Genomic DNA, 27,608 nt, shown 5'->3' with positions numbered 1-27,608 from the left:
TAGAATTGCAAAACCAAAAGTTAATTTCGATAGAGGTTTTCAACAAAGATGGACGAACGAGAAATTTCGTATTCATCGAATAATAAATAAAAAACCTTTTGCAATGTATATTTTACAAGACTATAAAAATACACCAATAGCGGGTAGATTTTACGAAAAACAGTTGCAAAAAGTTCAAATAAAAGATGGTTTTCCAGTGATAGAAAAAATTATAAAAACTCGCGGGTTAGGGAAAAAACTACAGTACTACGTTAAATTCAAAGGCGATAACACAAATCAGTGGATAAATCAAATTGATCTTTTAAAGCAATATGGGGTTGATCGAAATGCAAAATGAATTTTATTTGACCCTTTTGAGTAATTCTTCGCAACAAATATTTCCAAACAATACTCTGTCTCATTTTCAAACTAAATTACCGAGAGAGGTAATTTTATCGAATGATTGGGTTGTTGGTTTAGCCGAAATATCTTTTAATGTGGCCGAATCTTCTGAAGTCCGCCATAGGAAAATAAATGTAAAACCGCGAACTATTACACTACTAAAAGAGAAAAAAGGGAGTATTCCTATTAAAATACCCGTATATACGCCATTCACACCTCTTAATAGTTTTCTCTATCTTTTGAGAAATGCTTATAATTTTACCGATTCTTATGGCGAACATGTTTTGGGAAGTACATCTGATGAAAAGGATTTGGATACACGATTGAGCGATATTGTTAAAGAACATAAAGCATGTAAAATTACAGAGATCACAACAAGTCATATCGGGCCTATGGAAATTATTGATGACGAAAATTTTAATTTTAGTACAGATCAATTAATGGACGTACAAACAGATTATTCTACTACACCGAACCCCGTTTTAAAGGAACCAACACCTAATGTTAACAATATTGAACCACTTGTAGTGCTAACAATTCCTGCTGATGATTTCAATCAGTTACTTGAGATTCCTTTATACAGAGATAATTATGAAACAATTGATGAACTTATGTTTACCATTCTAGATCAAATACCATTTCAAATACGTGAAACAGAATTATTGCAAAAAATCATCAAAACCTCTGTTGTAATACCAACAATAATAGAACATGATGAAAATGATTTTGTTTCTTCAACTCATATCCATCCCTCAGTACTCCCACAAAAAGTAGAACCTACTCATACGCGTGATTTAATGTTTGTATACAGTGATATAATTAAACCACAACTTCTCAGTAACACTTTTGCTCGATGTTTAAGAACAGTTCTTTTGATTCAAAATAACGAAGTCTACAAGTCATTTAACGCCATTCAATATCTACCACTGGAGAAAACAAATTTTGATACTATTGAAATTTTAATAACATCTCAAAATGGCGAAGCATACAATTTCCTGCCCAGTTCAACACCAACAATGCTTGTTCTTCATTTCAAGAAAATGAACTCATGAAGCATATAAATACAGGTATATTCTTACCAAAATATCAATAGTACAAAGATGACTAACGTATACACTTCATATTACTTGAACCAGGTTGGCAGTGGAGAAATTGGAAAGATTTATGTTCCTGAGTACATTGGCGTTCAACGAGGATACGGATTGGGGTCATTCCTTGGAGGTTTAATACGCTTTTTAAAACCTCTTTTTATGAAAGGTTTAAACACTCTTGGCGAACAGGCGGCCAAAACGGGTATTGAAATATTGAGAGACTATGGTACAAAACCATTAAAAGACATTTTATTAAATCGAGGACAACAAGCTGCAGATGAACTCAGGAAAAAGGCCCTACATAAAATTCACACAATGACCGGAGAAGGTATAAATACGAGAGCACAATCGAGGAAAGCTATTCCTTTGATATCATCGAAACCATCATCTTGTTCAGCAGATAATAAAAAAAATATTCTTCATAGAATTAAAACTGCAATTTCAAAGAAGAAAAGAAAATTGAAAAAGGTGAAAGTAAACAAGAACCATAAGAAAGAGCGCCATTTGGATATTTTTTCTTGTCATATGGAAGTGATGCAAAATCTACCTTTTTACGGAATGCCGGATGGATTCAGGATACTGGAAACATGAATGCAATGGATAATAGTAACAGCGGATTTACAAAGCGACTCGATATGTTTAAAAATAGTAAAATTGTGGAGGTTTTAGGCAAGTTACATTGCGATATGTTTAATCAGCCAATATTAGTTGGTATACCACAATCGTGGCATACCAAGTATTGTAATCGTCGGAAAAACCGACCACCTCAGATCGGGCTCAAACTTGGTATGAGCACGTTTCAGACAACCCACATTCCAAAAATGGTGGTGGAAAATTTTTGATCCGGCCGGCCTGCCGTCCTGCCGTCCTGCCGTCCTGCCGGCCTGCCGTCCGGGACTCTAAACTTTGCCTTATATCTCGAGAACGGTAATAGATAGAGACTTCCGGTTTGAAGTTTTCTATGGAAATGTGGGTGTAAATTTTAATTTTTTCGCATTTTTAAAATTCAAAATGGCCGCCGTCCGCCATTTTGAAATACCATCAACCAGTTCCCTTATAGCTAAAGGTCTGAAATTTTAGTATGTTGTATAGCTCAGTGAGACGTTTTCATCAACAATTCATACTTGACAATCGGTCAAGCGGTTTAGCAAATATGGCGGCCTAAAGCAAAAGGTGTTTTTTCGATATAACTCGAGAACGGCTTGACCGATTTTGACCATCTTGGTATCAAATGAAAGGTATTGAGAAGCCCTATAACTGTCTAGAACATTTCAAGTTTCAAAAACATCCGCAAGAGGCGCTAAAATCAAAAACAAAAATTGCCTAACTTTAAGGGGCAATATCTCCGAACATCTGTTATAGATTTCCTTTAAATTTTGATATGTTGTAGCCTGACTCAATATCTATCACCAGTCCGAAAATGAAGAAAATCTATGTCGCCGTTTAGAAGATATAGCCATTTGAAAAATTCTTGAATTTGAAAAGTTCTAAGAGCCATATCTCTTGAACCGCTTGTCCGATTTGACTCAACTTAGTATCAAATTAAAGGTTTTGCAATTATCTACATCTTTCTAGAACATCAGAAACCTCTAGAATCATACTTTCAGGACGAAAAGTGCAAAAAACTGTTTTTGTTGAACATAAATCCGCCATTTTGTGTTCTGGAGGTGACCTTGAAATGTATCAAAATATATGTCAGATTATAGCTTATTTCAATACCTTTCCAGAACTAGTCAAGAAATTTCTGTAGGTCTAATAGAACTTAAGATATAAGCATTTTAATCTGTCAAATTGCTAAATTTTACAAAAAATCGACTTTGCCTACTAATATTACTCACAAATTAAATTACAACGCATAGACTGACCCATCCGCGTTGTGGTATACCAACTCTAATAACTGGACGCGTTATGATTGACTTTCTTATTAACAATGTAGATTTAAGAATCACAATTGCACTTGAGAAATCAGAATTTTTCTTACTCTGCTCCGACACACTAAATCCAAAATTTCGTTTGCAGGAGGCTACTTTGTATATGAAACAAATAACACTAAATCCTAATATTCTTCTTGCACACAATCAGGTGTTAGAGCATAAAAATGCATCGTATCATTATAAGAGAGTTGAAATTAAAACCGTAATTGTGCCCTCAGGTTCAACTTCAATGAATTTAAATAATATCATTCATGGAGTTTTGCCACGACGCTTAATTTTCTCAATGGTTGATAATTTGGCATACACAGGAACAAAAAGTTTAAATCCATTTAATTTTGAACATTTCAACATCTCAGATTTTTCCTTACTTGTTAATGGAACGCCATATCCTATTCAACCTTTACATATGAATTTTGAACAAGATAGATATTGTAAGGCATACCAAACTCTATTTACGGGTACAGATATTCACTATGATGATAGAGGACATAAAATAAGTTACGAAGACTTTAAAAATGGTTATTTTATTTTAGCTTATGATTTGAATCCAGATGTTCATTCTACAGGTTGTCTTTCACTTTTAGATCAAGGTTCAATTAGAATTGAAGCCAGGTTTTCAAAGGTAATTGATAAAACTATAACTTGTATTATTTATGCTGAATTTGACAGTAAGTTGGAGATTGATAAAAATAGAAATATTATACTATCTTAAACAAATAAAATTATTTCATGAGAAATTGTAATGTTTTCTTATTCATTTTCCTCAATTAATACACTTTCCACACAAAAAGTCATCACCCTCCCCATCAGACACCCATGCAGAGATCGTAGAGTGAGGAAAAAGACGAAAATTCACATACAATTAAAAGGCAATATTTATACATTGAAAATATATTATGTCTTTTCCCGCCAACAATAAAACACTCATAACTCATGCACTTCATTTGGTGATCGCTTAGGAATGTCGCGCGTCAGCAGAAATTTCTCAGTCTCGTTTCACTCTTCTTTCCTCACTCCATGCAAATTCCCTTAGTGGTCAAATTTCTTTTCTCGTCCACGCTTCATTCATTTAATGTGGGTGATATGAATCATCAAGGTGGGGGTCGGATGTACGATTCACAATTATGATGGGCTTACTGACAAGTCTGTATAGCCCAATGGTTAGAGCTTCGTACTGGGCACTCAAACCTCGCATGTTCAAATCTCATAAATTATCAAGATTTTTTTCCATTACAAAAATTACAATAATTTAAATATTCAAACATTTAAAATTTAAAATCAATTCAAAGGCGCGAAATCAATATGGCGGTGATCAAAAAAGTTCAAATTGAATATTCAAAATTAAAAACGTTAATAAACCAAATCCAATATGGTGGAATAAAAATTCAGAATTCAAAATGGCTGCATAAAATTCAAAATGGTTGACAGAAAACAAGATGGTGGGCTAAAAATTCAGAATTCAAAATGGCGGGCATAAATTAAAGATGGCGGTATAAAACAACATGGCGGACAAATCCAATATGGCGAAATATAAAAATCACAATTCAAAATGGCTGATTTAAATTCAAAATGGCGGAATAAAATTCAATATGGCTGCTAAAATTCAATATGGCGTCAAAAATGTGACATCACACAAAATGGCAGACAAAAACATGACGTAATTCAAAATGGCCGATAAAATAAAATTTTCAAGATGGCGTCCACCACATTACGTCACCACAAATCACTGACCTTCCTCAAAAACAACCTCACGGCACTGACCTCGCTCAATTTCCCCATCAAAAACCCGACCTTCCCCACTCCACTATGACGTCACTCATCACTGACCTTCCCCAACAACACCACAACACTGACCTACCTCAAAGTGGCACTTGCTGAATATATACTACTAATAGTCATTACTACTGCTGCTTACAAATCGTTAAAATTGCAAACTTAATATTATTGTGGCGATACTATCTTTTTTACAACAAATTTGCCGATAAAATTAATTTTAAACATTAAAAAGATATTAAATACAATTTCTTCTTTAAAAAATCGAATATTCTTTTTTAGTAAAAAAAATTTAATCAGTGTTTTTTCTTACCTTGCGAATTTGGTTCCGGTAAATTATCTCGCGGTACCAAATGCATCACTGTTGTCTTTCCTAAAGGCAGCCCAAGTGCTCCGAGTGTTACGTTGCAATGTAAAAATCTACCTTGATAAATCAGCCTTAGTATTTCTGCTTTTGAAACAGCTTCCGACTCCCAATCTGGAAATACATATTTATTTCGTGTGCGTGATTTTTTCGTTTTATTTATATTTTTTCCCTTTACATATAGCAAAGAAAAAGAGCGAAGGAGAAAAAATATTTTTTTTTTACATCTGAATAAGAAAACTCATCAATAAGCAATTTTTTATTGCGTGTCTGTCCTCATATATTTTGTTTTCGTCCATTTGTGTATGTTTTCATTAATAGCACCCACACTTCACTATGTCGCTCTTTTTTTGCTCTACCTTTTCCTTGTTGATTTTTACAAATTATAAAGACAAGTTATGATGTGTAGAATGAAGGTTGTAATAATTAATATTACATTTAAGAAGAAATCAAAAAGATGAAAGTGTCAGAATTTCCCTAAAACTTATAATTCCCCCTGATTATGTTGATGGTTTGAATTTTAATTTTAATGAACACAATTAAACTCACCTTCTGGCCAGTTGTCAAACACAGTTTGAGCGATATCACCTGCCGAATCTGATGGACTAAAGAGGTACTCCTTCGTTTTCCCACTCACGAGTATTAAGCGCAAATTTATCTGCAAAATAAATGAGAAAAATGTTAAAATATTTCCTTTTCCTTCAAAATGGAATTCAAAAAGACAAGAAAATTTGTATTCTTCGTCCTCAATGAATCTTGTCACTTTCACGTCAATAAAATTGATAACATTTGAAAATATATTTTACATCGAAAATAGCGAAGAGTGTAAAATTTCATTATCAATCATATTCATAAATTTTTCAACCCCTTTTGGAAATAGATAGAGAAAAAAGCGTCGACAGAGGACACAACCCCAATAAAATATGTATCGACATGATCGGAATATAGGGTCAAGTTCAATATTTTATGCCATGTTGGCATTTTGCTGGATATATCTATTAAAGTGTTTTATTTATCGTGTCCCAGAGAAAGTCAGTTATAACGCGCAGACGTTATGGAAAGATGGTATTTCACAACTGATGAATTTCCTATACGGTATTATTTAATTTATTTGTTGAATTACAGATGAGTATTGTTGAGATTTTTGCGAATTTTTGATAAATAAACATACCGGAAAACACATTTTTTCTTTAAATATTTAGACGATTATACATATATTCCCGGAAGTCCCGGAAGTACATAATAATATCGAATTTTTTATCTAGATTATGCGAGTTTCTTTCCAGGAGATTTATATTGTGCTGAAGGAAAGCTGAAGAAGTAAAAACCTTTTTTTATTTTGTCTGCAAAGACACAACCGAATGAACAAAAGACATACATAGCATGACAATATATAGCAACAGCTGATACACGAGCCTTGAATAGAAATCATATGTAAAGTAATAGAGACTTTTGCCATTTGCATATTCTATCGACATAATTTGATAATTTCTCTTCACATAACTTATTTCATCTCGTATGCAACGTTGGAAAGAAAAATCCTATCAATAATGCAAACGGAAGTTATCTAAATATGTATGATTTAAAAATTAGACCTTGAACTTGAGAATAATAGTAACAAGTTTTTTTTTTTCACATATTTAACCTGAGAATATTCCTTGTAAAAATTATCTGTTGTTAAAAAAACATTTTCATAAGGTTATTCATCGTGAATATCTAACGATGTTATACAAACCATAAAAAGTAAAACTTCTAAACTTTCGACACCTTTGAAATTAAAAAAAAAAAAGAACGTGTAATACAAAAGATGTACTTTAGCAACAATTTGACCAACATTTACGTACGAATAATTCGCAAATTTTCTCAAATGGCCCATCAAAAAGTCAACGCTATTCGTCTATAAAATTATTTTATGTGCAGCAATAATCCTTAAAAGTAACTCACGCAAAAAAGACAGCAAAACATAAATCATAAAAGATTAAATTTAATTGAGAAAAACATCACAAAAAATGGAGTTAAACAAAAGTTATAATTTAATTTAATTGCTGTCACCTGAAAGACATGAAAAATATTGCATTAAATTGTGTATTCATTCGGTTCATTCGAAAGTATAGGAGGTGACAAGAAAGGAGTCAAAAATACACTTCGACGAGACACTTTTAAAACTTTGTGTGGTAAAGAAATGTGAAAATTTCACAATTTCATCACATTTTATTACTCTTCTTTCCGACTTTGAATCACCATTTCGGATAATCTCTTATTTTTCTCAATATGCACCCCCTAAAAGTAGGGCAAGAAAGTGTCATGCTTTTATGATCTACCACGACCCTTCCGCCCTCAATTGAAACAAGCAGACGAAAGATTTACCAATTGCCACAAAAGAAATGAAAGAAAAAGGGTCGTTTTCTTCATATTACAAAATTTAGGATATATAAAGTGTAAAAATGGAGAGAAAATTAATGAAGCAAAAAGAAAATATTGGAAACCATTTTTTTCCACTTCTTTGCAACAAAGGGATCGATTCTGTTAAAAATCTTATATTTCCTTGCGATTTAGGAGTTGTGGTATTCTTTGAAAAATATTCAAAGTTTTTGACAATTCTTCTCTTTCTTTATTCGTGTTATAAAAGGAAAAGCTTTCCAAAAATCCCTAAGAACGTTCTAAAATATTTTTGGAATAGTAAATCTCTTGATTTTTCTTTTATATCGACAATAGAACGATCAAAAACTATCAACAGTCAAAATCTTATAAGAGCTTTCTAGTTGTAAAGAACGAAAATAAAATTTTTTTGACAGAATCGACTCCAAATAAGCCTATTACAATATTACATAAAAATCTTTATTCTCTCTTAAGATTTTTTTTAATTTCAATAATTTTCAGAATTCCTGAATAATTTTATAATTGTTTTATTGTACATAACGTTTTGTAATGTATCCTCCAAAAACAATGCTATATATTTTAATAAATTTTATCATTTTACTTTTACCTATTATTGTAACAAACATAAATTACCAATATTCTGAAAATTCATTATGCATTCAAAAGTCTTCCGTGTATTTTCATTGAAAATTCTCTGCGTATGATTTTGTCAACGAATTTCCTGCAATAGAGAATTCACACCGAATTCATAATATGATGTCAGTGGGAAGATGATATTTTTAGCAAAATATTCAAAGACAAAATGTCACCAAAAATATACGATACCAACAATAAGTGTCCTTCTTTGAGTTTATTCAATTCATTTCCACGTGTTCATTCCTTCTGGAGACACTAAAAAAATTAGTGTTTCATTTACTTTTTTTATTATTATTTTGAAATCATCAAGATGTGACTTTCAATGTTATTGCTACAACTCACGCACACGCAAAGTATTTTCATAAACTTGACACTGTTTTTTTTTTCGTTGAAAAAAAAACAATTCTAGATCAACGACTACCAATGAAAAAAAAAGTTATATTTTTAGTTATATAAAAAAAATGGGATTTTAAGTCCTTCCGGGAATCATTTTTAAAAAATATAATTCCTTTAGAGAACATCTTCTAAAAAAAATCATACACTCTTTTTCACATCTTATGCTTAATCATGTTTAGCTTGTTTGTAAGAAAAAGAGTCATTATATATTACAAAAGTCTTATATTCTGCTTGGAATAACTGGGATGAACAAGAAGTGGAGAAAAGTCTGGTAAATCATGTGATGAGTTTTAGCAAAAATGACTGTGAGATCTTGTAAATTTGATTGCGGATTTATTGTGGTGTTGCTCGTGTGTAAAATGCCTCGCTTGAATCCATATTATGAATCTTTTTGTTGGTATGAATTTTTTTTATTTGCAAAAGAACAAAGAAAATTGTATAAAACGTGAGTTTCTTATAAAAATTTTGAAACACCCAACCTCGTCATGCTCACCAAGAGAAATAACCAGGACAAGTATTTGTGGTTGTGGCATTTATTCCACAGCATGGAATGATGTTTCCACGATTGTCTTAATTGTTTACCTTTGCATTACTCTAAATGCTATGTTACTCACATTGAGTACGACTTTTTAAAATAATTACTTTTTTCCCTTTTAGATTATATGCCGAGACTCCAAAGAGAACTCAAGCTGACAAAAAGTTCCTTTTGCTTTTGGTGTTCAGAGAGTTTTGGGAGAATTCGACTTTTTTTTCCTCAATCCTTCTTCTAAACGAGATCACGAGAACTTTCCAAACCTACAAAATAACTCAAAAAAAGCCAAACAGAGTTGTTCTTATATTTTCTTTGTAACTCAAATATTTCATTCACCTCATTCCATATACCAATGTCCCATTGAAAGTTACAAATTTTTTGGATATTTCTCAGTCAATAAATAAAAGACATGTGTGAAAAATTGCTCTCAAAATTTCTCAAGTGGATTACATTAACAAGAAGTGTTGAAAGTGACTCTTGAAACATTGGTGTGTGGTCACAATATTTTTTTTTTCGTACGAATACAACGAAAATTGATTATTTTTATTTAATTTTTTTGGCTTAAAATTGCCACTTCGCGCTGCTTACTACCAGAATTAATAATAATAATAATAATAAATTGTGGGAAAAAAGTTGAATTAATGGAAATCACGTGGATTTGTCGCTGACATAAACGCACCATCACACGCACAGCAAAAAAGGGAGTTATAAACAAACAAACACACTCTTCTATACTAACCAAAGTATCAAGGTATATGAACTAAAAGTAACAGAAAATTGAGATACAGAAAATGAAATGGAAACAACTTTCTAAAAAGTCTCTATCGATGAAAACACAAACCAACTCAAATGAGCAACAGATTTTAGAGCCAAAATAAGAAATACTTATACATATAACCACATAACTCATACAGTCTGTGACTCATTTGCATGGGAACATTGAGGGAATTATAAGAAATAGCTCTTATATTATGTACAATTCATATAGAGTATTAAATAGTGTCAAATGAAGGAATTTGAGGATGAAACACATAATTCTAGGAAGGGTCTCATAAAGTATTCAGTAAGATAAACAAAAGAAAATCAGAGTATCTTCCTTCTCTGAGATTTTGCCCTTATTCAATACATATGTAGGACTCACATTACTTGTCACTAAAAGATCAATAGCTTTTATGCCATTCACGTAAATGACTTAATTTGGGAATCTGGTTCTCCATTCATGAACATTTTTAATAAATTATACGTCGAACCCGAAGAAATTTTAGACGTTTATGTATTAGAGTTTTGATCCAGTTTTAAATCTGCACAGTTGGGTATGAATTAACGGTTTAACCCTTAACCTATCACGGTCCTTAACGCCCCTTAAGGACAGTAAGAAATCACTGGATAAAATGTAGTAAATAAATGTACTAAATCGATCCTTAAGAGTTAAATCCTCACGCAGGATAATTCTTTAGGTATTCTTTTGATATTTGAGAGATTAACTAAAGGTTTAAGAAAAATGCATTTTTCATCAGAATAGAGGAAAATTGCATAAAAGTACATTCAATTTAAAAATTTGCCTGATATCCAAGAAGCAAATATTCTTTTTCAAACTTAATGAACCCTTTCTCTTCATTTTTTTATATTAAACGTAAACCTATACACATAGAGTCTTTCTTTCTTTTCAGATTATCTTATTAATAACTAATGTAAACTATATAAGGAAAACATTCTTGAAAAGGAAAGTTATATAGTTACATCCATTGAAATAATCTTCATATAGAAATAACTATCATAAATTCTATATGATTCCTCTCATTAAGTGTTAATCTTACATAAACTCCTTGAACAGATTACTTTTACTTATATTCCTTCATTATGTAGTATGTCGTATATCATTCACCCACCATAAGAACAGTATATAATGAAGAACATAATGTTTAGGTATCTACCATTGTGCAAGTTTTTCACTCAAACCCCTACATTATTATCTTCTTATCTCAATTAACAGATTTAAGTGTCTAAAGGAGCTTCTAATTCACCAAGAATGATAAAATTTGCGAAGAGTCTAGAAATGAAGTAGGTGGAAAAAAGATAACTATATAATTGATACATTTAGAAGACAATCCCCTGGGTTAGATACTCAAACAATATAACTACACCTAGATAAATTTTATCCTTCCTTCGCAGTTATTTTCTCAAGCTAAATGAGATTCATAACTTGGGTTTTTTCTCATTAAATCACACGTGTAAAGCAAAGCTCGAGTCACAGAATTACAACAACAAAAAAAGATACTAACACACATTTCAATTATCATATTTAATTTTTATTGTTTTTATTGTCAAGATTCTCTGTCCCATTACGACTGTATTTTATATTATACGAACAATTATGGCACAGTACACAGGAGATGTAGACGCAAATGTGGAGGTTTTGTGTAATTTCTTAACATTAACAAATAATAACACAAAAAATAAACATGTGATATTATCATAATTTGAATCCTCACTGTATTTATCACTTAACACATTTAATAGTCAATTTTTTTAACTGTCTGCATGAACTCTTCCCCGTGGTATTCTTGAAATTTTACTTCAGACGGGAAATCACAGTATTTGAAATTGAATGTCTTGTGTTTTACATACAACAATAAATCCACCTCAATATTCTAATCCTCATTTATTATTCGCATAACATTTCCATTGAAATAAGAATTGCTGATGTGAATACCAATTTTTTTTCATACATACATATTTGTGAATGAAGAAAAAGGGAAGAGTTTTTGAACCACTTTAGAATAAATTTTTAGCACACACCGAAAAAAGAGAAACAGTTTTGATGAGAAAGAAATTATAATAATTGCATTTACAATTAATTCTATATATACATTGTCTTACATACTTCCTTCTTTTCACCCACTGAAACCAATAAAAAAAATTCAAATTGAAATTGAGTACGAAACGGTAAAATTTTAAATCATTCTTGAAGTTTTTATATATTTCTTAACTGTAAATTTAATCGAAATACATTCTTCATATACCTACTTATTTATTTCTATAACATAGTTCACAAATAAATATCTAATTGCAGAGAATCGTGCCTACAAAATATCAAATCAGAAGATTAAAGAGCATCATCGAATGAATTAAAATGCTTTGAGGTATAATACTAAAGCTCCTCTTAAAAAAAAAGCACCAGTATGAGAAATAATTATATATCGAGGGTTGGAAAATATACTATACTAACTCATTTTTGTTGATTTTCAGGAGAGCGATTTGAAGTTTGAGATTTACATTGCTTCTTATGTAAAATTTTTTACAGTTTTCGCTGTAACTTTGTAGGGAACAAATATTCGAATTTGTCCTTTTGAGGGAAGATGAAGGACATCAAAAGCTATCGAAAAATGCGTTAAAAATATACTATACTAACTCGACTTAGTATAGTGTATTTTCCAACCCTCGATATAGCATGTGAATATTTTCGCCATACGTTCTTACTTGAATTTACCTAGCTAAATACATAATGTACCACCCCTAAAACTCACAGAAGTTCAGACAGAACCAAATCTTTGTTTACGGTATACATGGAACTCACTGAAATATCCTCAATATCCCTCACATATTCCAAAAGGAACGCTCAGTCCATACGATAAGAAACATTCGCCACCCTCGTCTTCGTCACTCGTTGTCTCACAATAAAACTACATCACGTTACTATTTATACCTTACATGGTTTCCAAGATACACTACACTCCTTGGAGAAAAGAGAGTTACAACAGAAAATTATGCTAAAAGTACCTAACTTTGTTAAAAATTGTTTTTTAGTAGATCATTTTATTTTAATTCCAAAGAATCAAATTTTAAAGTGAATGTGAAAGCGAATAATTAGAACAAAATTATTTTCAAACTTTGCAGACCTGAAGAAGAGGTAATAAAGCCTTCGAAACGTCGTATGTAAAATTGTTTTTAGAAACTCCTACAGGTCATAAACGGTACTCTTACACACCACTCAAAACTCGACCAATTCCCAAAGGAATAGAAAAATTCTTATGTAAAAAATTCTTATAAGAACAGAATTGAAAATGAATACTACCAAATGTAAGGAAGTGTAAATGGAAAAGAAAATGTGACCATGTAGAGGATGTTGTGTGAAGGAAAAGATAGTAAAGCTAGCGAAAAGGAATGAAAACTTTATTTTCAACAGAGAATGTGGAAAAAGCTTTCTAAAGGGTAAACTTTTATATATAAAGACGAAGTGGAATTAAGTGACAGCTGAATGAAACTTTATTTGCAATAAACGCACCGTATACGACACATACATATTTATTTCTATATAGCGTCTAGCAAAACCTGCATAAGCTCCATGATAAATCTTATCTTTCAAATTCAATTGATGCACGGTGAAAATATTTTCCTCCAAGATAACCAAAAGAAAATAATGCCTGGTTTGATTGAATTACAATGACAAGAAAAATCTATTGAACAATGAAAATGTTTTTTGTACTTATTACATTATTCTTGCAATATTAATTAATATAAAAAGAAGTCTACAAAATAATATTAAGGTAATATAACCTTTTTATTAAAAATTGATTGGCAAACGAAAAAAATCGATACATTTTCTTTCGTAATATTTGAGATAAAAAACCATAATAGAGATACCGATATCAATCTCAATGCTTCCCTGTTTCCTTCATTCATTTTATAACGTAATGTCGTCCTGGGGCATGTGTTATGGAATCGTCTGGTTTTTCTTTAATACATATTCCACATAATTCTTTGCACAGAAGGTGGAGAAATGAGAGAATTTCATCTCTATTACTTTCCTTTATATATTACCCCGAATTGATTTACCAATAGAGTTGAAGATTGTACACAAGAAGCTTTTGAGTTCAATGATTCTTTCGCATTTGAATGGAGCTTCTTTCTACGTTTATATATACATTACATATGTACAATGTATGTAGGTACTTCTATATAATAAGTGAAGGGAAAAATTATTTCGTTGGGTTTAAGAAATGCTGCCTTTCAGCCAGTTTTTTGTTGTTGTTGTTGTTGTAAAAATGATTAGAACTTTATTGAGCACAAGTTCAAGGGATATTGGAATAAAACTCTTCATCATTTTCTATCGAGCGAAAAACGGCGAATGGTGTTCTTCAATAAACTACATTATGCCACATCTCTCGGCCATCATACAATAGTGAGACAGGAAAGTAGGTCACATCACATCTGAGGCACAGCACCACCCAGTGTGCACAAGATGAAAAGCATGCAATGTCCTTTAGAACATGAATCAAAATATCGCTAGTGCTGGACTATATATTGCAATACATTATATAAGTATGTATATAGAATCTCAATAATATGGGCCTTGTTGGAGGGAGGAAGCAGCCCATTTTGCTCTGCATAAACATCGATCTCGTGGAAAAGCATAAAAAATAGACAGTGATATTAAGTTGAATGAGCGAAGAGACAAGTTGGGTAAACACTGAATGCGATGGTTCAGCAATAAAAAAGAAAAAGAGAGTCATAGAGTGGATATAAAATCATTGAATGAATATACATTGGACAAGAGAATAAAAGAAGCCAATAACAAAATTGATGGTGCAACAGAAGATGCCGTATGTCTTATGTTAGATGTATATGCTTATGTATATATTGGCTCTTTTCTCAAACCCGGGAAGAGAAAATGGAAGACGACGAAGGAATTTTACTGTATACCAATTTATTCTCTATCATCCAATCAAAGTTATTTCAATCGAAATATTTTGACGAGCAACCCAAACCTTCTACATTTTCTATAAAGCAATATTATTTACATGAATCTCCGTGGTATTGTGTGCCATGCCAATAACAGGGACACAAGAAAGTGATTTGAATTGTCTAGTCTTTGAATTTCCTCCATAAAAATAAGACAATTTTACTATGGTGTGTGTTATTATATTGCTTCTGGTATTCCAAATTAATAGACCATGCCAACATTGTCTGAAATGTTTTGAATATTAAATTTTAGAAATTGATTTTCATTCAAGTTCTCACGCATAATGACATTCTACAAAAGTTCACACATCAATTGATAAACAATATTATAATAATTTTCTGAAATGGATTCTCTTGCTTTTTGGATGTGAATTCATCTCATTTATCTCATTCCTTTTTTTATGTAAATGATACCTTACTCAATAGTTAATGAAAGATTAAATTCTATTAAGTCATCGGTCATTAGTTTATGTTATTGCCATAGCATAGAGCAACATAAACATCATCTGTATAATTTCCCACAATTGTCACTCTAACTGTGACAGAGGAAAAAAAAGAATGTTGTCCTTGCTGAGAGTGAGAAAAATGTGAAATCGAACTTGAGAACAAGATAAAAAAAAAACTTTACGCAAAATTATCTTTTGTGGGAGGGAAAATTACTTGTCTCTCAATGAACTTCTTACAGTAAATTAACCACGAAGGTTTCCCTTTCTTCCCCTCAATATTTCTTTACTTCTAAGCTTAATGTGGAAAAGCTTAGTCAATGTCATGTGCTTATGAAGTTGATAAACCCTCTCTCGTCTGGGTAAAGTGTATTATATTTGTTTCTTTCATTTCCGCCGAGGAAATTCACTCGTTGATCACAATGTAAGGGACATTGACTCGCTTATATTGGACTTACTCTTTCGTTCACTCAAATGGGAATGAATGGAGAGAAGAAAAAAATTGTAGTCTATTGCAGAGGAAGAAAAAATCTCAAAAGATCATATTAAACTTCCTGTTTGCACAGAAGACATTTTCACATTGTTCTCTTTTTTTCAGTAAATATACATAATGTACTATGCTACATCTCTTTTAGTTAATCTTTGATCATTTTATATGAAGCTTTTGAAAATTATAGTTCTGACCCTTAGAAAGTTTGTGCATCAACCTGTAATTTATTAAGTCATGTAGGGCCTGATTTTGAAGTATTTTTCAGTTCAACTCAAGATTTAAATTCAATATTAATTAGTATTAAAATAAGTTTCTTTTACGCAAATATATAACCCTAAAAGTGCAAAAAGGTTGTGTTTCACATTATCTGTCATACTGATATAACAAATGATAAAATTATCAAGTTAATATCTGACAACATAATTTATTCGTGTCACATTACAAATAAGTGCGTGACGAGAAGTGAGACGATGTGATATAAAATTGTCTTCTTTTTTTTCAGTGAAAGTTTCTATATGTAATGTCTCACTGCACATACCCACTGTACACAATAAAACCCTTTAATCAATACACCTCTTGGCAAAAGAGTAAGAAAACAAAACACATTGGTAGATTGAATTAAATTACAGAAGAGTGATTCAATGCAAAAGACGATAAAGAAGAAGTTGAATTTGCGACCAGCCATATGTGCAAAACAACCCACCATGGCCAGGCATTGTTTTCCGCCGCAAATTATCATCACTGAGCCTCAATATTTCTTCTTTCTTTCCCTTTTTGTATGGTTTGAAGAAAAAAAAAAGTGTAGACATGAGAGGGAAGCAGCTTTTAGATTCACTCATGATAACAATACATACACCACCAAGACTTTAATATGCGGGGATTATTGTGTTGTTATCGACTGTAATTTTGAATCATCATATTATGTATGTATATTGTATATACAATACTTTATTAGAAGGAAGGTACATTGACCGCGCATAATGCACAGAGAATGAAGGTATGAAAGAAGTAAAAAAAAAAAACTTTATTCAATGAGATATAATGCACTATTTTATAGAATGGGAGAAACAAACTATTAAAGATTTGTAATCTATGACGTATAGCAAGCATCTTTGAATCGTCCAAAGCCAAAAAGCAGAATCTACTTATACCAGTTTCAACTAAAATTTACCTAATTTTGGAAAAAAAAGTCATAATTTACATTTATTAATCACATAAAATGTAAATTTAAAAACATTATCATTATATAAAACAAAGAAAATGATTTATTTTGCAAAGAAAAAACATTTTATTAAAAACAAGTACGAATATTATACGCTTCAACCAATACAGCCTAAATAGTTAACCAAGTTTTCATTAACAATGACATCATTCGCATTATTCATAATGTAACATGTATAATGTTAATGAAAAATAAAATAAAAAAGTTTTTTTCGTCCATGATTCACATCCTTCCATAAATTTTTCTTTAACATTTTCCCTTGTATCCCTACAATTTATTGAATCTTTAAAATAAAAGAACTTTTCTCTCCATAATTTAATACAAAACTCCCATCACAATTTAATCAAGAAAGTCACTTTACAAAGGTGACAGAAGCACTCATGTTCTGCTACTCTATATACTTTGGATCAGTATCCTAAAACTTTTTTATCCTTTAACCCAAAAGCAAAGGGTAATGGAAAAAGGTAAAAAAAAAACAACAAATATGAACTTTGTAACAAGAAAATCAATAAAGAAAACGTCAGTGAGACTGAGAGTGGTTTAACACCCAGAAACCAAAGCAACTGCAGTAACTTTTTTAATGACCTCACTTCACATATTTGGAGCATGAATGTGATGTGACTCTCGCTAATTGAATATAGAATGTGAATTACCTGGAAGATTTCGAACATTTTTGGCAATAAATTGTAGTAAATAGAATATATATGTATTATGTACAATAAATAATGTATTATGTATCATGATATTCATGTAGGTACCTATTGTATTTCTTATTAAATTATATATAAACAAACAGGAATCAGGAATACAAATTAGGATGCTTATACATAGTTCAACGTTGGATTATTTGTATATAATAATCCCTATTTATAGTTCCGTTTAGTAATTGAACCAATATTGAAAAGTTAGACACAAAAATCACAAATTGTCAATCATCTATTGAATATTTTTCAATTTATATTGCAAAAACAAATTGTTCTCAATAAAGCTCACATACATTCTAAAGTTCAGTCATTGATTGAGAAAAAATGAGACAGGTAGATCAGGGAAAACATGGAAATTATCATGTGCGAAGGACTTCTAGTGCCGTCATCAGCGTCAATGTTCTCAATATAGAGATTAAAACAATTGTAGATAAAAGATAAGAGATAATTGCATTGTAAATGTCCAAAATCGAAAAATCAGTTCACAAAGTGTAATGAAAAAGAATCTATAGGAATTCAGGCATTTTTGTACAATTAAGCGTGATTTACTATATGAATTTGTGAATCTATTTGATCAATTTATTAAACAACTCCGATATCATTATCAATATCAGTCACTTCATTCTTATGGGTATTTAAAAGTTTCCATCCGCAACAAAAGTTAAGAACAACAACTTAATATCTTAAAAAATTTAAATATCTGTATCAATTCGTGAATCTTAAACGACTAAGAAATGTCCAAGTGAAGCATAAAATTTGAGCTAACAATGATAATTCAGATTCCTCTTCATTTTCACACTGAATTCCCAAATATAGAAACAGTTGCTCAATTATATACGTTTCTTTTGCACAATTCTCCATTTCATCATTGAAACTTGTTCATTAATCTCTCGCTAAAACACAATTACATCACATTATTAACTATTATTGTACATAATTACACACAAAGAACATAACAGAGTATAAGAAGAAGACACAAGATATGTATGTAGATTATCATTGTAATATTATCGCGATTTATTAGGTATTCTCTTCCTTTCGTATTTCACAATTTCCAACCTAAATGGTATTAATTATATTTTTTTCTTAACACTTATTGACTCACACATAGACACAATTTACTTAATTAGCAACATAATGTACATAGTGCATAATAAAAAGCAAATTATTCAAGTTGAGCATAAAGAAAATGTAGGTCGACGTCTAAAATGATTAAAAAGTGATTAAATAGGTCACATTAAAAAAATCCTTTTGACATTTTTCCTAAAAAAATCATAATAATTCTTGAGAAAAAAAAAGTTTATAAAATCGTAAAGTTAATAACAATGAGAAAGAATTTTATTACAGAGATCATGTTTTATTTATTACCCCTTCAATACAGATTTCCTTCCAAGAAAATATAAGAAATGTTTTTGTAAAAACCTAATGATTCACAATGTGAAAATTGTATTTAGCTTAAAACTTAAGAATAAAAAACGAATTTTAATTACTCATTGTTTTTAAAATCTTATTATATGTATCACCATAGTGGAAAAAACGTTCAGGATATGTGGGGAAAAAATTATCTGCTGGAATTCTCTCGCACAATTGATAAAGAAATCGATTAAAAATTCACCACACAAAGTTGATATAAAATAACATTGTGATTTTCCTCAGAAAATAATTCACATTTTCATCTGTTGGAAAATCCCGATTTTGTATTATTATTTGACACAGAGCAGACGACAACACCCTCAACCATTTTAAGGGTGTATTTCAACCCTCTTTCACCATAAAAGAGGCTTAAATAGGCAACAACTAGCGGACTTACCCGACACATTGAAGCATACAACTCATCCCTAACTTAATTCACCCTCATCCCTCCCCCCATAGTATAACATTGATAAGTCCAAAAAGTCACCACAACCTCCACCCCCTTTGCAGGCTCTCTCATGCCAAATAGAAGTGAAGAAAAAAGCTCACTTCTCTCTCAGTCAATGGAAAGCGGATGACATTTATTACACCACATTCGCCTTTTATTTATTTCTAGCTTTTTCTCCGTCTTTGTTCACCAAGAACAACCCCTCTTTTCGGTGCTCAAATACACACCCTTCTCAATGCCAAAATATCACATGAATTTATAGAAAAATTTTTGCAGTTCTCTACAATATTCTTTTGCTCCAATATAGACAAAGACATACCTACTAATTCCTTTGAATTAACTTTCTAGTAGAACAAGTAGAATAATCACTGCAAAATATTAAGATTTTGTCCGTCAACAAAATGAATTTTATTACTAAAATTTCCACGTAATCTGAATTAAAAATTTTAAAACCACAATTATGAAGGTAACAGATGTAACATAAAGTAAAACATATAAGATTTTCAACAAATTAAAAAAAAACTGTTTAGTAATTTCTTCGGGGTCATTATAAATTTTATATACCTTTTAGAAGATTCTCCTGAGACTGTTTATTTAAAAAAAAAACATTTTATTTTACCATTAAAACTATGAGAGCCTCCAAAAACCCACTCATTTTCTTCTTCCACCTTTTTTCATGAGAGTGTTTCCATTAAATATGAAGAGCAATTCTCCTTGGATATTTTATTGCTACTCTGCTCTTTTACGCAAATAATGAAGATTGTGTTCTAAAATAGACCATTCTTATGGATTATTATTATTAATGTTGTAACACTTGTAGCGTTATTATAGACACCACGACCACAGGAAAAAAAAACCTCAGCATATTGCATAACCAACTCTCATCCAGATATTGCAAATTCATGGAAATGCTTATTTGTTTTCTTTTTTTTTTTGCTAAAATTCCTTCTTGGGAAAATTCAATCCAATTTGACTATAATTTTTTTCACTCATGCAACTCTTTTCGTGATTATTTAAAGTTTTTTTTTCTTGTTCATTCAACTATTCAATCATCACTGACAATATTTTACACAATAGAAATCACCATGAGAATAAGAGAAGCTTTTATTGCAATGAGAGAAAATTCTAAAAAAAAAATATTTTCCTCTTTGATATTTTGTCTGGTATTGATTGTTAAAAGCATTTCAAGAATAATACAAAATATGTACACATTTAAAATTCAAGCAAAAGTACTACCTACATGCGAAGATGTTGCTCTCTGTGTGTTGAAAGTTTTCTTATGCAAAAAGTAAACATATTGAATAAGAAGAAAAGCTCTGCATGCTTTCAACAAAAGACATGGCGTGGAAGTTAAATAAAAAAAAATAAATTAAAGAAATTTCCATTGATGTAAAAAAAGCATATTATATGCTACACAGACAGTAGAGCGCAATTGAAGAAAAAAAAGCATCATGTTCCTTAATCGATTTTCCAGAGACACCAAGAACTAGTTAATCTTCTCACTGATTACCGTTACAGAAACTCATTTTACACACAGATAAACACACAATTCATTCACTCTTGAGATTCTCTTTTATAATACTACTCGGTAGGAGAGACAAAGATTATATACATACATATAGTATATAAGGTAACGATTAAATAAAAAAGGGAAAAAGCACCAAGTGCCAATGATCCAGTCGTTCACTCCCCATGGAGAAATTTTTCTCTTATCTTTTCTTTTTTCTTCCTCTCATCCACACTGTGTCTCATCTAAGGAATAAAACCAAGTATCTCACGCTGTGTGTGACACCAAAATGTCTGTGTTCACTCTACTGTGTAATAAAAAATGTATTTAATTTTATATTTTCTATCTTCCAGCTGCTGTGTGAGGAAAATGCCCCCTCCTTCTCGGGAACATTGTATGCAGTGTATTGCTCTAAATGGATTTTGTAATAAATCGTATTAATTTAGTGTGTGGAAGCTGTTGAAAATATTTCAAAATTTTTACAATCCTCTATGGTTATTTTGTCGAATTGCCTAATTATTTCAAGAACATCAAAATGTTTTTTTTTTACTTCTTCTTTTCATTATTTTTTCTTTTAGATGCGAAAACCTCGTCGTGTGGCTGGCAATGTGGAAAAAGGAAAAGCCTCAATGGAAGAATGCCAAGTTTGAGGAAGGAAAGACACCTTGACCCTCTTCTTCATGATCGCAGTCCATCATTTTAATTTTAAATAGTTGTTGAAGAGTTATTTAACCCTCTAATGAGGTATTAGTTTCCAGAGTGTTCCAAATAAATTTTAATTACTTTTAATCTATCTGATTTGAATTATTTGTAATTACATAAAAATATTACTATTTTCTTTCACTCAGGGGCGTAGCCAGGAAGGTTTTTTAGGTGTTTAGAGACCTTGTGGAAATTCAGGAAATTTAGACTTTTCTTTAGAAGTCAAAAAAAAAAGAAAATTTCCTGGCTAAAATTACATAAAAACAATTTTGACAGAGAATTCTCAGACGTAATAAAAATATTGAACGTTAGAAAAAAGCGACAAACATTTCAAACAAACGTTAAACATTGAGAAGCAATGTCAACGTTATGAAGAAAAAAATGTCAAATTGGATAACTTTGAAACTTGAAAATTATAAAAATAAACTTCAAACCTTAGAACAGAAGTGTCAGAAGTAAGACAAGAAATGTCAAAGTCATAAAATAACCGTCAAACGTTAAATAAAAAACGTCAAACGATAAAAATTATCATCAACCGTTAGAAGAAGAGAGTCAAAAGAATGTAAAGAAATGCCAAATCAAATTTTTATCCATTTTCATCGTCTTCGAATTAAAAAAAATCTCAAAAATACTTCCTTAATTATATTTCTAACTACGCCCCTGTCTATTATTGAAAATAACTCAAGATTATATTTTTCTTCTTTATATAATATGTAGCGTATTTGTCAATTAAGATCATTTCACCCCAAAGAGTGTGCCTGAATGAAAATTCGAGATTCTCAGAAGTCAAACACTTTGTGCTTTTTTTTCTTGTTCACATCTTCTTCCCTCCTCTATTTTTATTTTACAAAATACAACTCAATATATTTTTAAATTGGATAAATACAAATGATAAGGCAACCCATTGAGACCCCATGCTGAGAAAATTTTCACACACCAATGCATTGTTGAGAGTAATCTCAATGCTTAAGGTGATTGACACACAAGTTGGAGACAAGAAAGAGAATTTTCCTTTTGCACCACACAGAGAATATAAACAATCAACAACATCTCTATGCGTCTTGACAGTATATAAGTACGTTATATACATAATATCTCATGATGGATCTAATAAAAATATTTTCTTTTCAGTTTATCTCTCTTTCTTACTGCGTGGTCATTTTATTCTTTGAATCACAATTGACCCAAGAATTCAACACTATAATAACAAAATAGAAAAGAAAAACAACTCAAACGGATGGATGTTAAGGCTTTTTAATTAAATTCTATAAAGTAAAGTTTCTGAGAAAAGAGACACCTCTTATTTATTTTTGTTTGTTGCGCCAAACGCCGCAATCTCATACCAAGCGAAGAGAAATTAAATACAATCACATTTAATTTCTTTTTGCCCCAAAAGTCACACACAAAGTCATAAAAAAGACAAAACAATTTCAGCAAGTGCTTCCAGAATGAGAAAGATGTTCCAAAAGACCCGCAAACTATTGTTTCTTTATTTTAAAAAAAAATATCATTTAAGAGACGTTCAACGTCCTGTTGAAATTGTTGAGAGAAACTTTAATAGGTCAAAACAGAGACAATAAATTCGTGGCATGGAGAAATACCCGAGCAATGTGTTGTAGAATCTCAAGAGAGAGAGAGAGTATTATTTGGATAACCTGGACTGGAGCACATTGTGAGACAGATGATTACATAAATATATCATATTGTTTAGAGAAACTTTTAATCCAACTCCACTCACTTAATCCCACGGAGCTCTAATTAAAAATATATACCCAACAGGAATTTCGCATTTCCCCTTCACATGTGGATAAACACCAGTCATTCCGTTGTAGACACATACTTTATTATTGCAAAGAAAAAAAATATCCCCTCAAGTTTCCCTGAAACTCATAAGAAGGAGTGGAAATGGAAGAATAAAAATCCCAAATGGCAAATGATCAATGTTGAGTATATTTGGGAAGAAAAGCGGGGTGTGGAAGTAAACGAATAAAGCTCTCAAAACCATCCATTTCCTTGTGACGTGAGAAGAAATAATTCACGAAAGGAGAAATTGAGAAAGAGTGTGGTTCTTCCGTGTGAAAATTAATCAAGGGAGACAGTTGCATAGCAAATTGCAAGGAGACTCTCTCAAAAATTCCTTTTTCTGTGCACAAAATATTCTCTCTTCTTTATTTTTCATCAGAGAATAGAGTGTTAGAAATAAAAAAAAGAGGAAAAATGTCAAGGCACAAATGGAAATTCTTTTCAATAATAATTTCTCCTATAAGAGATGGGGAAATAGTTCGTATGTTCCAAGAAATTTATGCTAATGCGGTCACACTGAAGATCTGTAGAGATAAATCAACTCACTCACTCTCTCTTAGAACTTACTCAAAAGGAAAAGAATATTGAGTAAGAATAGTAGATATTTTGCTTGTGAATCCTTCAGAGAAAAGAAAAATGCAAAAGAGTAATAAAATGACAAATAGTCTGATAAAAGCTTTATTATATCGTCTTTTTTTATGTCAATAACCAGATTTCTTTTATGATCCCACAATGCAAGAAATTTTCACAAACTTAATTATGTTTTCTATGCAAAAATACATTGAAAAATTGTGCAAGAATTGCATAAAGGGGTTATTTAAAATTAAAATATCAATCCTTTTTTTGTGAATGTTTTCAGTGACGGAGCCAGGGATTTTTCAGGAAAAAAAACTAAATATAATACCTACTCGAAAAATAAAGTCAATTTTTAAAATAATCGTCAATCGTTAGAAAAGGAAGTTCAATCATCAGAATATTACTAACAAAACTGACAATTTAAATGCAACAACTGTTAATATTGGTACATTCTTAATAAACCTAGACTCTGAAAGGCGTTTTTATTCATTTTTAGAGTCCTTTAGATAGATAGATTTATGGCTACGTCCTTAGATGTATTGTTTAATATTTATTTTTTTTTATTCTTTAGGTACAGATAGAATAATTCTTTTACATTCCCCATTTACTGACTTTCATTCTTTTTTTATTCAAAACACAGAATGGGGGCACACTAAAAAACGTCAGGGACACCCCTAATGATTTTTTATTTAGCCCCAGCGATTGTGCATCGAGCTGTACCATATATAAATGTATTTTGCTCTGCCTGGAAAATTCGGAGGTGTGTCAGCAGGTTCTCACTCTCTCCCACGACAGCAGAAATCAATAATGCCGAGTGCATAATATTTATTGCAAATAATTCCTCAATGATTGATGAATGTGGGGGCGAAATGTTTGGGGCTATGAGTATTTTCGTGCATACGCCAACTAATCCTTCAATCGCACGTAAAAAATGTCTGTGTGTAGCTGACAAGCTATTTTGGGGCGCTGTGACGGAATAATGTAGGTATACACGAGAGAGAAGCTTATCAGCTGACTGTGAGCCAGCACTTCCCCTTAGATTCAAACAAAGGCTCTGCTGAAATTTTGTGGTGCACAGGTAAAAGAAAGACTCACCTTATCTGCAGGTATATTTTTCGAAGACATCTTCGGTGTGATATCCCTCGCACACACAGGAAATATTTCAATGGACTTCTCCGTGAAATCCTCCACTTTTACAGGCCCTGAAACACACCGTAAATCACCAACAAATTCTTTTTTCTTTCCTTCTCTTTTGAGGACAATTTGCACAAACAATTTTGTGGGTTTTGTTTTCTTTTGTGAACTGGCAGGTAGTTGTCCTCTATGGGGGTGCACCTCAGAGCCTCTAGGATGATGCTGTAGAGAAGATGAATAGGGACTCTCTATGAATCCGGGAGATCAAAAGTAATCCGGGAGTGGCTTTTTACCCCAAAATTGCACTTTCTCCACCACAAAATGCCCCACTTGTGACTTCAGTGTTCTCACAGATAGTAGAATTTCCACTCCGGATACGATAATTCCTCTGATTCTGCTCCAATCTTTTGCTGTTTCTTTTTTTTTCCTTCCACAATCTTTTCCTTCTCTCCTCTTGTGCCTTCAGTGCCTGCACTCACAATGATTTACGCAATATCTTGCAACACTCTCACGCAAGCAGCTCTATTTCTTGTTGTTTTTACCCAGAAAGGACAATTCTTCGCAAGATCTTGCCTTTTCTGTGGGCTTTTTTTTTTCACTCAAAAAGTGCAGCCAGCCTTCACAATGGGAGTCACACACTCCAACTTTTCCCCACTGCGCACTCAATTTTCATGGACTTTCCAAATGGGTTCTCTTTTTTTGTGTTCAATTTTCGCATGGAAAATCCCCCTTTTCTACCGCAGGATCATGCTTTTTGTGTCACCCGAGCACTCTTCCCCCCAATAATCACAACAAATTCACGCAAACTTGGTGAAAACACCTCAAAATTTGGGTGTTAATTTTTTTTCTTCTTGTTACACCAAACAGCCAAGATCTCTCTTCCTCTCTCTCTCGCACTTTTTTGTTGAGCAGAAAAACTGGGACACGGAAAATTTCACTGTTGCAGGGATTTTTCCAAGCAGATGACTGCAGGAATGGCTCTCAGACACTTCCACTTCACACTTTGTGCACTTTTTAACACATTTCACCTCGACATTCTCAATTCTTGTGACAAACTCTTTTCTTTTTATTTTTGCTCGGACTTGAGAGGGAGAGATAACCCAATGGCGGAAGTAGTGAGCAGTGAAGAAGCATCTTAGTGTTCCGCGAATATTTCCACAGACATTTCCGACCATTCCATATGGTTCTCCGTGGTGTTCCTGAAGAAGTTTTCCAAAATGTGTCTTGCATTGAAAAGTTTAGACCTTTGAATTCAATTTATTTGTGGATATTCCAATGATGAAGCTTAACTTTGTCGTAATTTTCATGTTTTTGTTGTTTTTGAAAACAAAATTATGAATTTAATTTATGAACTAAAGCAGAAAATCCCACGAATTTTCTATTGGAACTTTGGATGTTTTTCCAAGCATGAAACTCAAAATATTTATGAAACATGACAAAAACATTTGCCTAAGAAACATGCCCCCCACCAAAATAAAAGTTTCCCATACATCATAGCGCCCTCTACACGTGTTTTGCTTTGTGTTTTTGTGAAGTAAAAAGTAATCTAACCTACAAATTCTGCATTTTTCACGTAAAGAAAATAATATTTTCCAATTTGATTTTTAGAAAAAACTCCACATTGACAGTACTTGGATTTTGTAATGGCCAGCACGAAAAGTGTCTACAAGTTATTCGTAAGGAACATTCCCTGGACCGTTGGTAGTAGAGAGTTGCGTGGATATTTCTCTGAATTTGGCCGCGTTTTCCAAGCAAACGTGGTATTTGATAAGAATACTGGCCTTTCCCAAGGATACGGCTTTGTCAGTGTAAACAAGGAAACTCTGGAAAATGTAGAAAGTAAACGGCAACACGTGCTGGAAGGATACAACCTCTATGTGGAGCAGAGTAACAATTAAAGTCCAACAAAGCAGTAGTTCACACAATAATATACATATT

The 27,608-nt window shown here is 31.8% G+C and overlaps 3 protein-coding genes across 3 annotated transcripts in view; 2 read left to right on the top strand and 1 right to left on the bottom strand.

The window, feature by feature from the left end:
* Positions 1-26,790, bottom strand: part of LOC129790413 (ubiquitin-like protein 3) — a 39,827-nt gene extending 13,037 nt beyond the window's left edge. The window contains exons 1-3 of the mRNA XM_055827899.1: positions 25,632-26,790; positions 6,093-6,201; positions 5,493-5,657 (exon numbers count right to left, since the gene is read on the bottom strand). Of these exons, the coding sequence (XP_055683874.1) occupies positions 5,493-5,657; positions 6,093-6,201; positions 25,632-25,661 (304 nt within the window). The 5' untranslated portion in view covers positions 25,662-26,790. The remainder of the gene's footprint in view (positions 1-5,492; positions 5,658-6,092; positions 6,202-25,631) is intronic.
* Positions 1-27,608, top strand: part of LOC129790342 (clavesin-2-like) — an 891,203-nt gene that overhangs the window by 98,411 nt on the left and 765,184 nt on the right. The gene's annotated exons all lie outside the window — the stretch shown is intronic.
* On the top strand, positions 27,314-27,568 carry LOC129790419 (SRA stem-loop-interacting RNA-binding protein, mitochondrial). Its single transcript, XM_055827907.1, has one exon. It carries the CDS (start codon positions 27,314-27,316, stop codon positions 27,566-27,568), a length of 255 nt encoding a protein of 84 aa, XP_055683882.1.

This window comes from Lutzomyia longipalpis, chromosome 2 (assembly GCF_024334085.1).
Source record: "Lutzomyia longipalpis isolate SR_M1_2022 chromosome 2, ASM2433408v1".
Taxonomy (NCBI): domain Eukaryota; kingdom Metazoa; phylum Arthropoda; class Insecta; order Diptera; family Psychodidae; genus Lutzomyia; species Lutzomyia longipalpis.
This window is presented reverse-complemented; position numbering and strand designations above follow the sequence as displayed.

Bases quoted from the DNA above. Each gene is read 5' to 3' on its own strand.
- LOC129790419 (XM_055827907.1), top strand. From the start codon at position 27,314: ATGGCCAGCACGAAAAGTGTCTACAAGTTATTCGTAAGGAACATTCCC.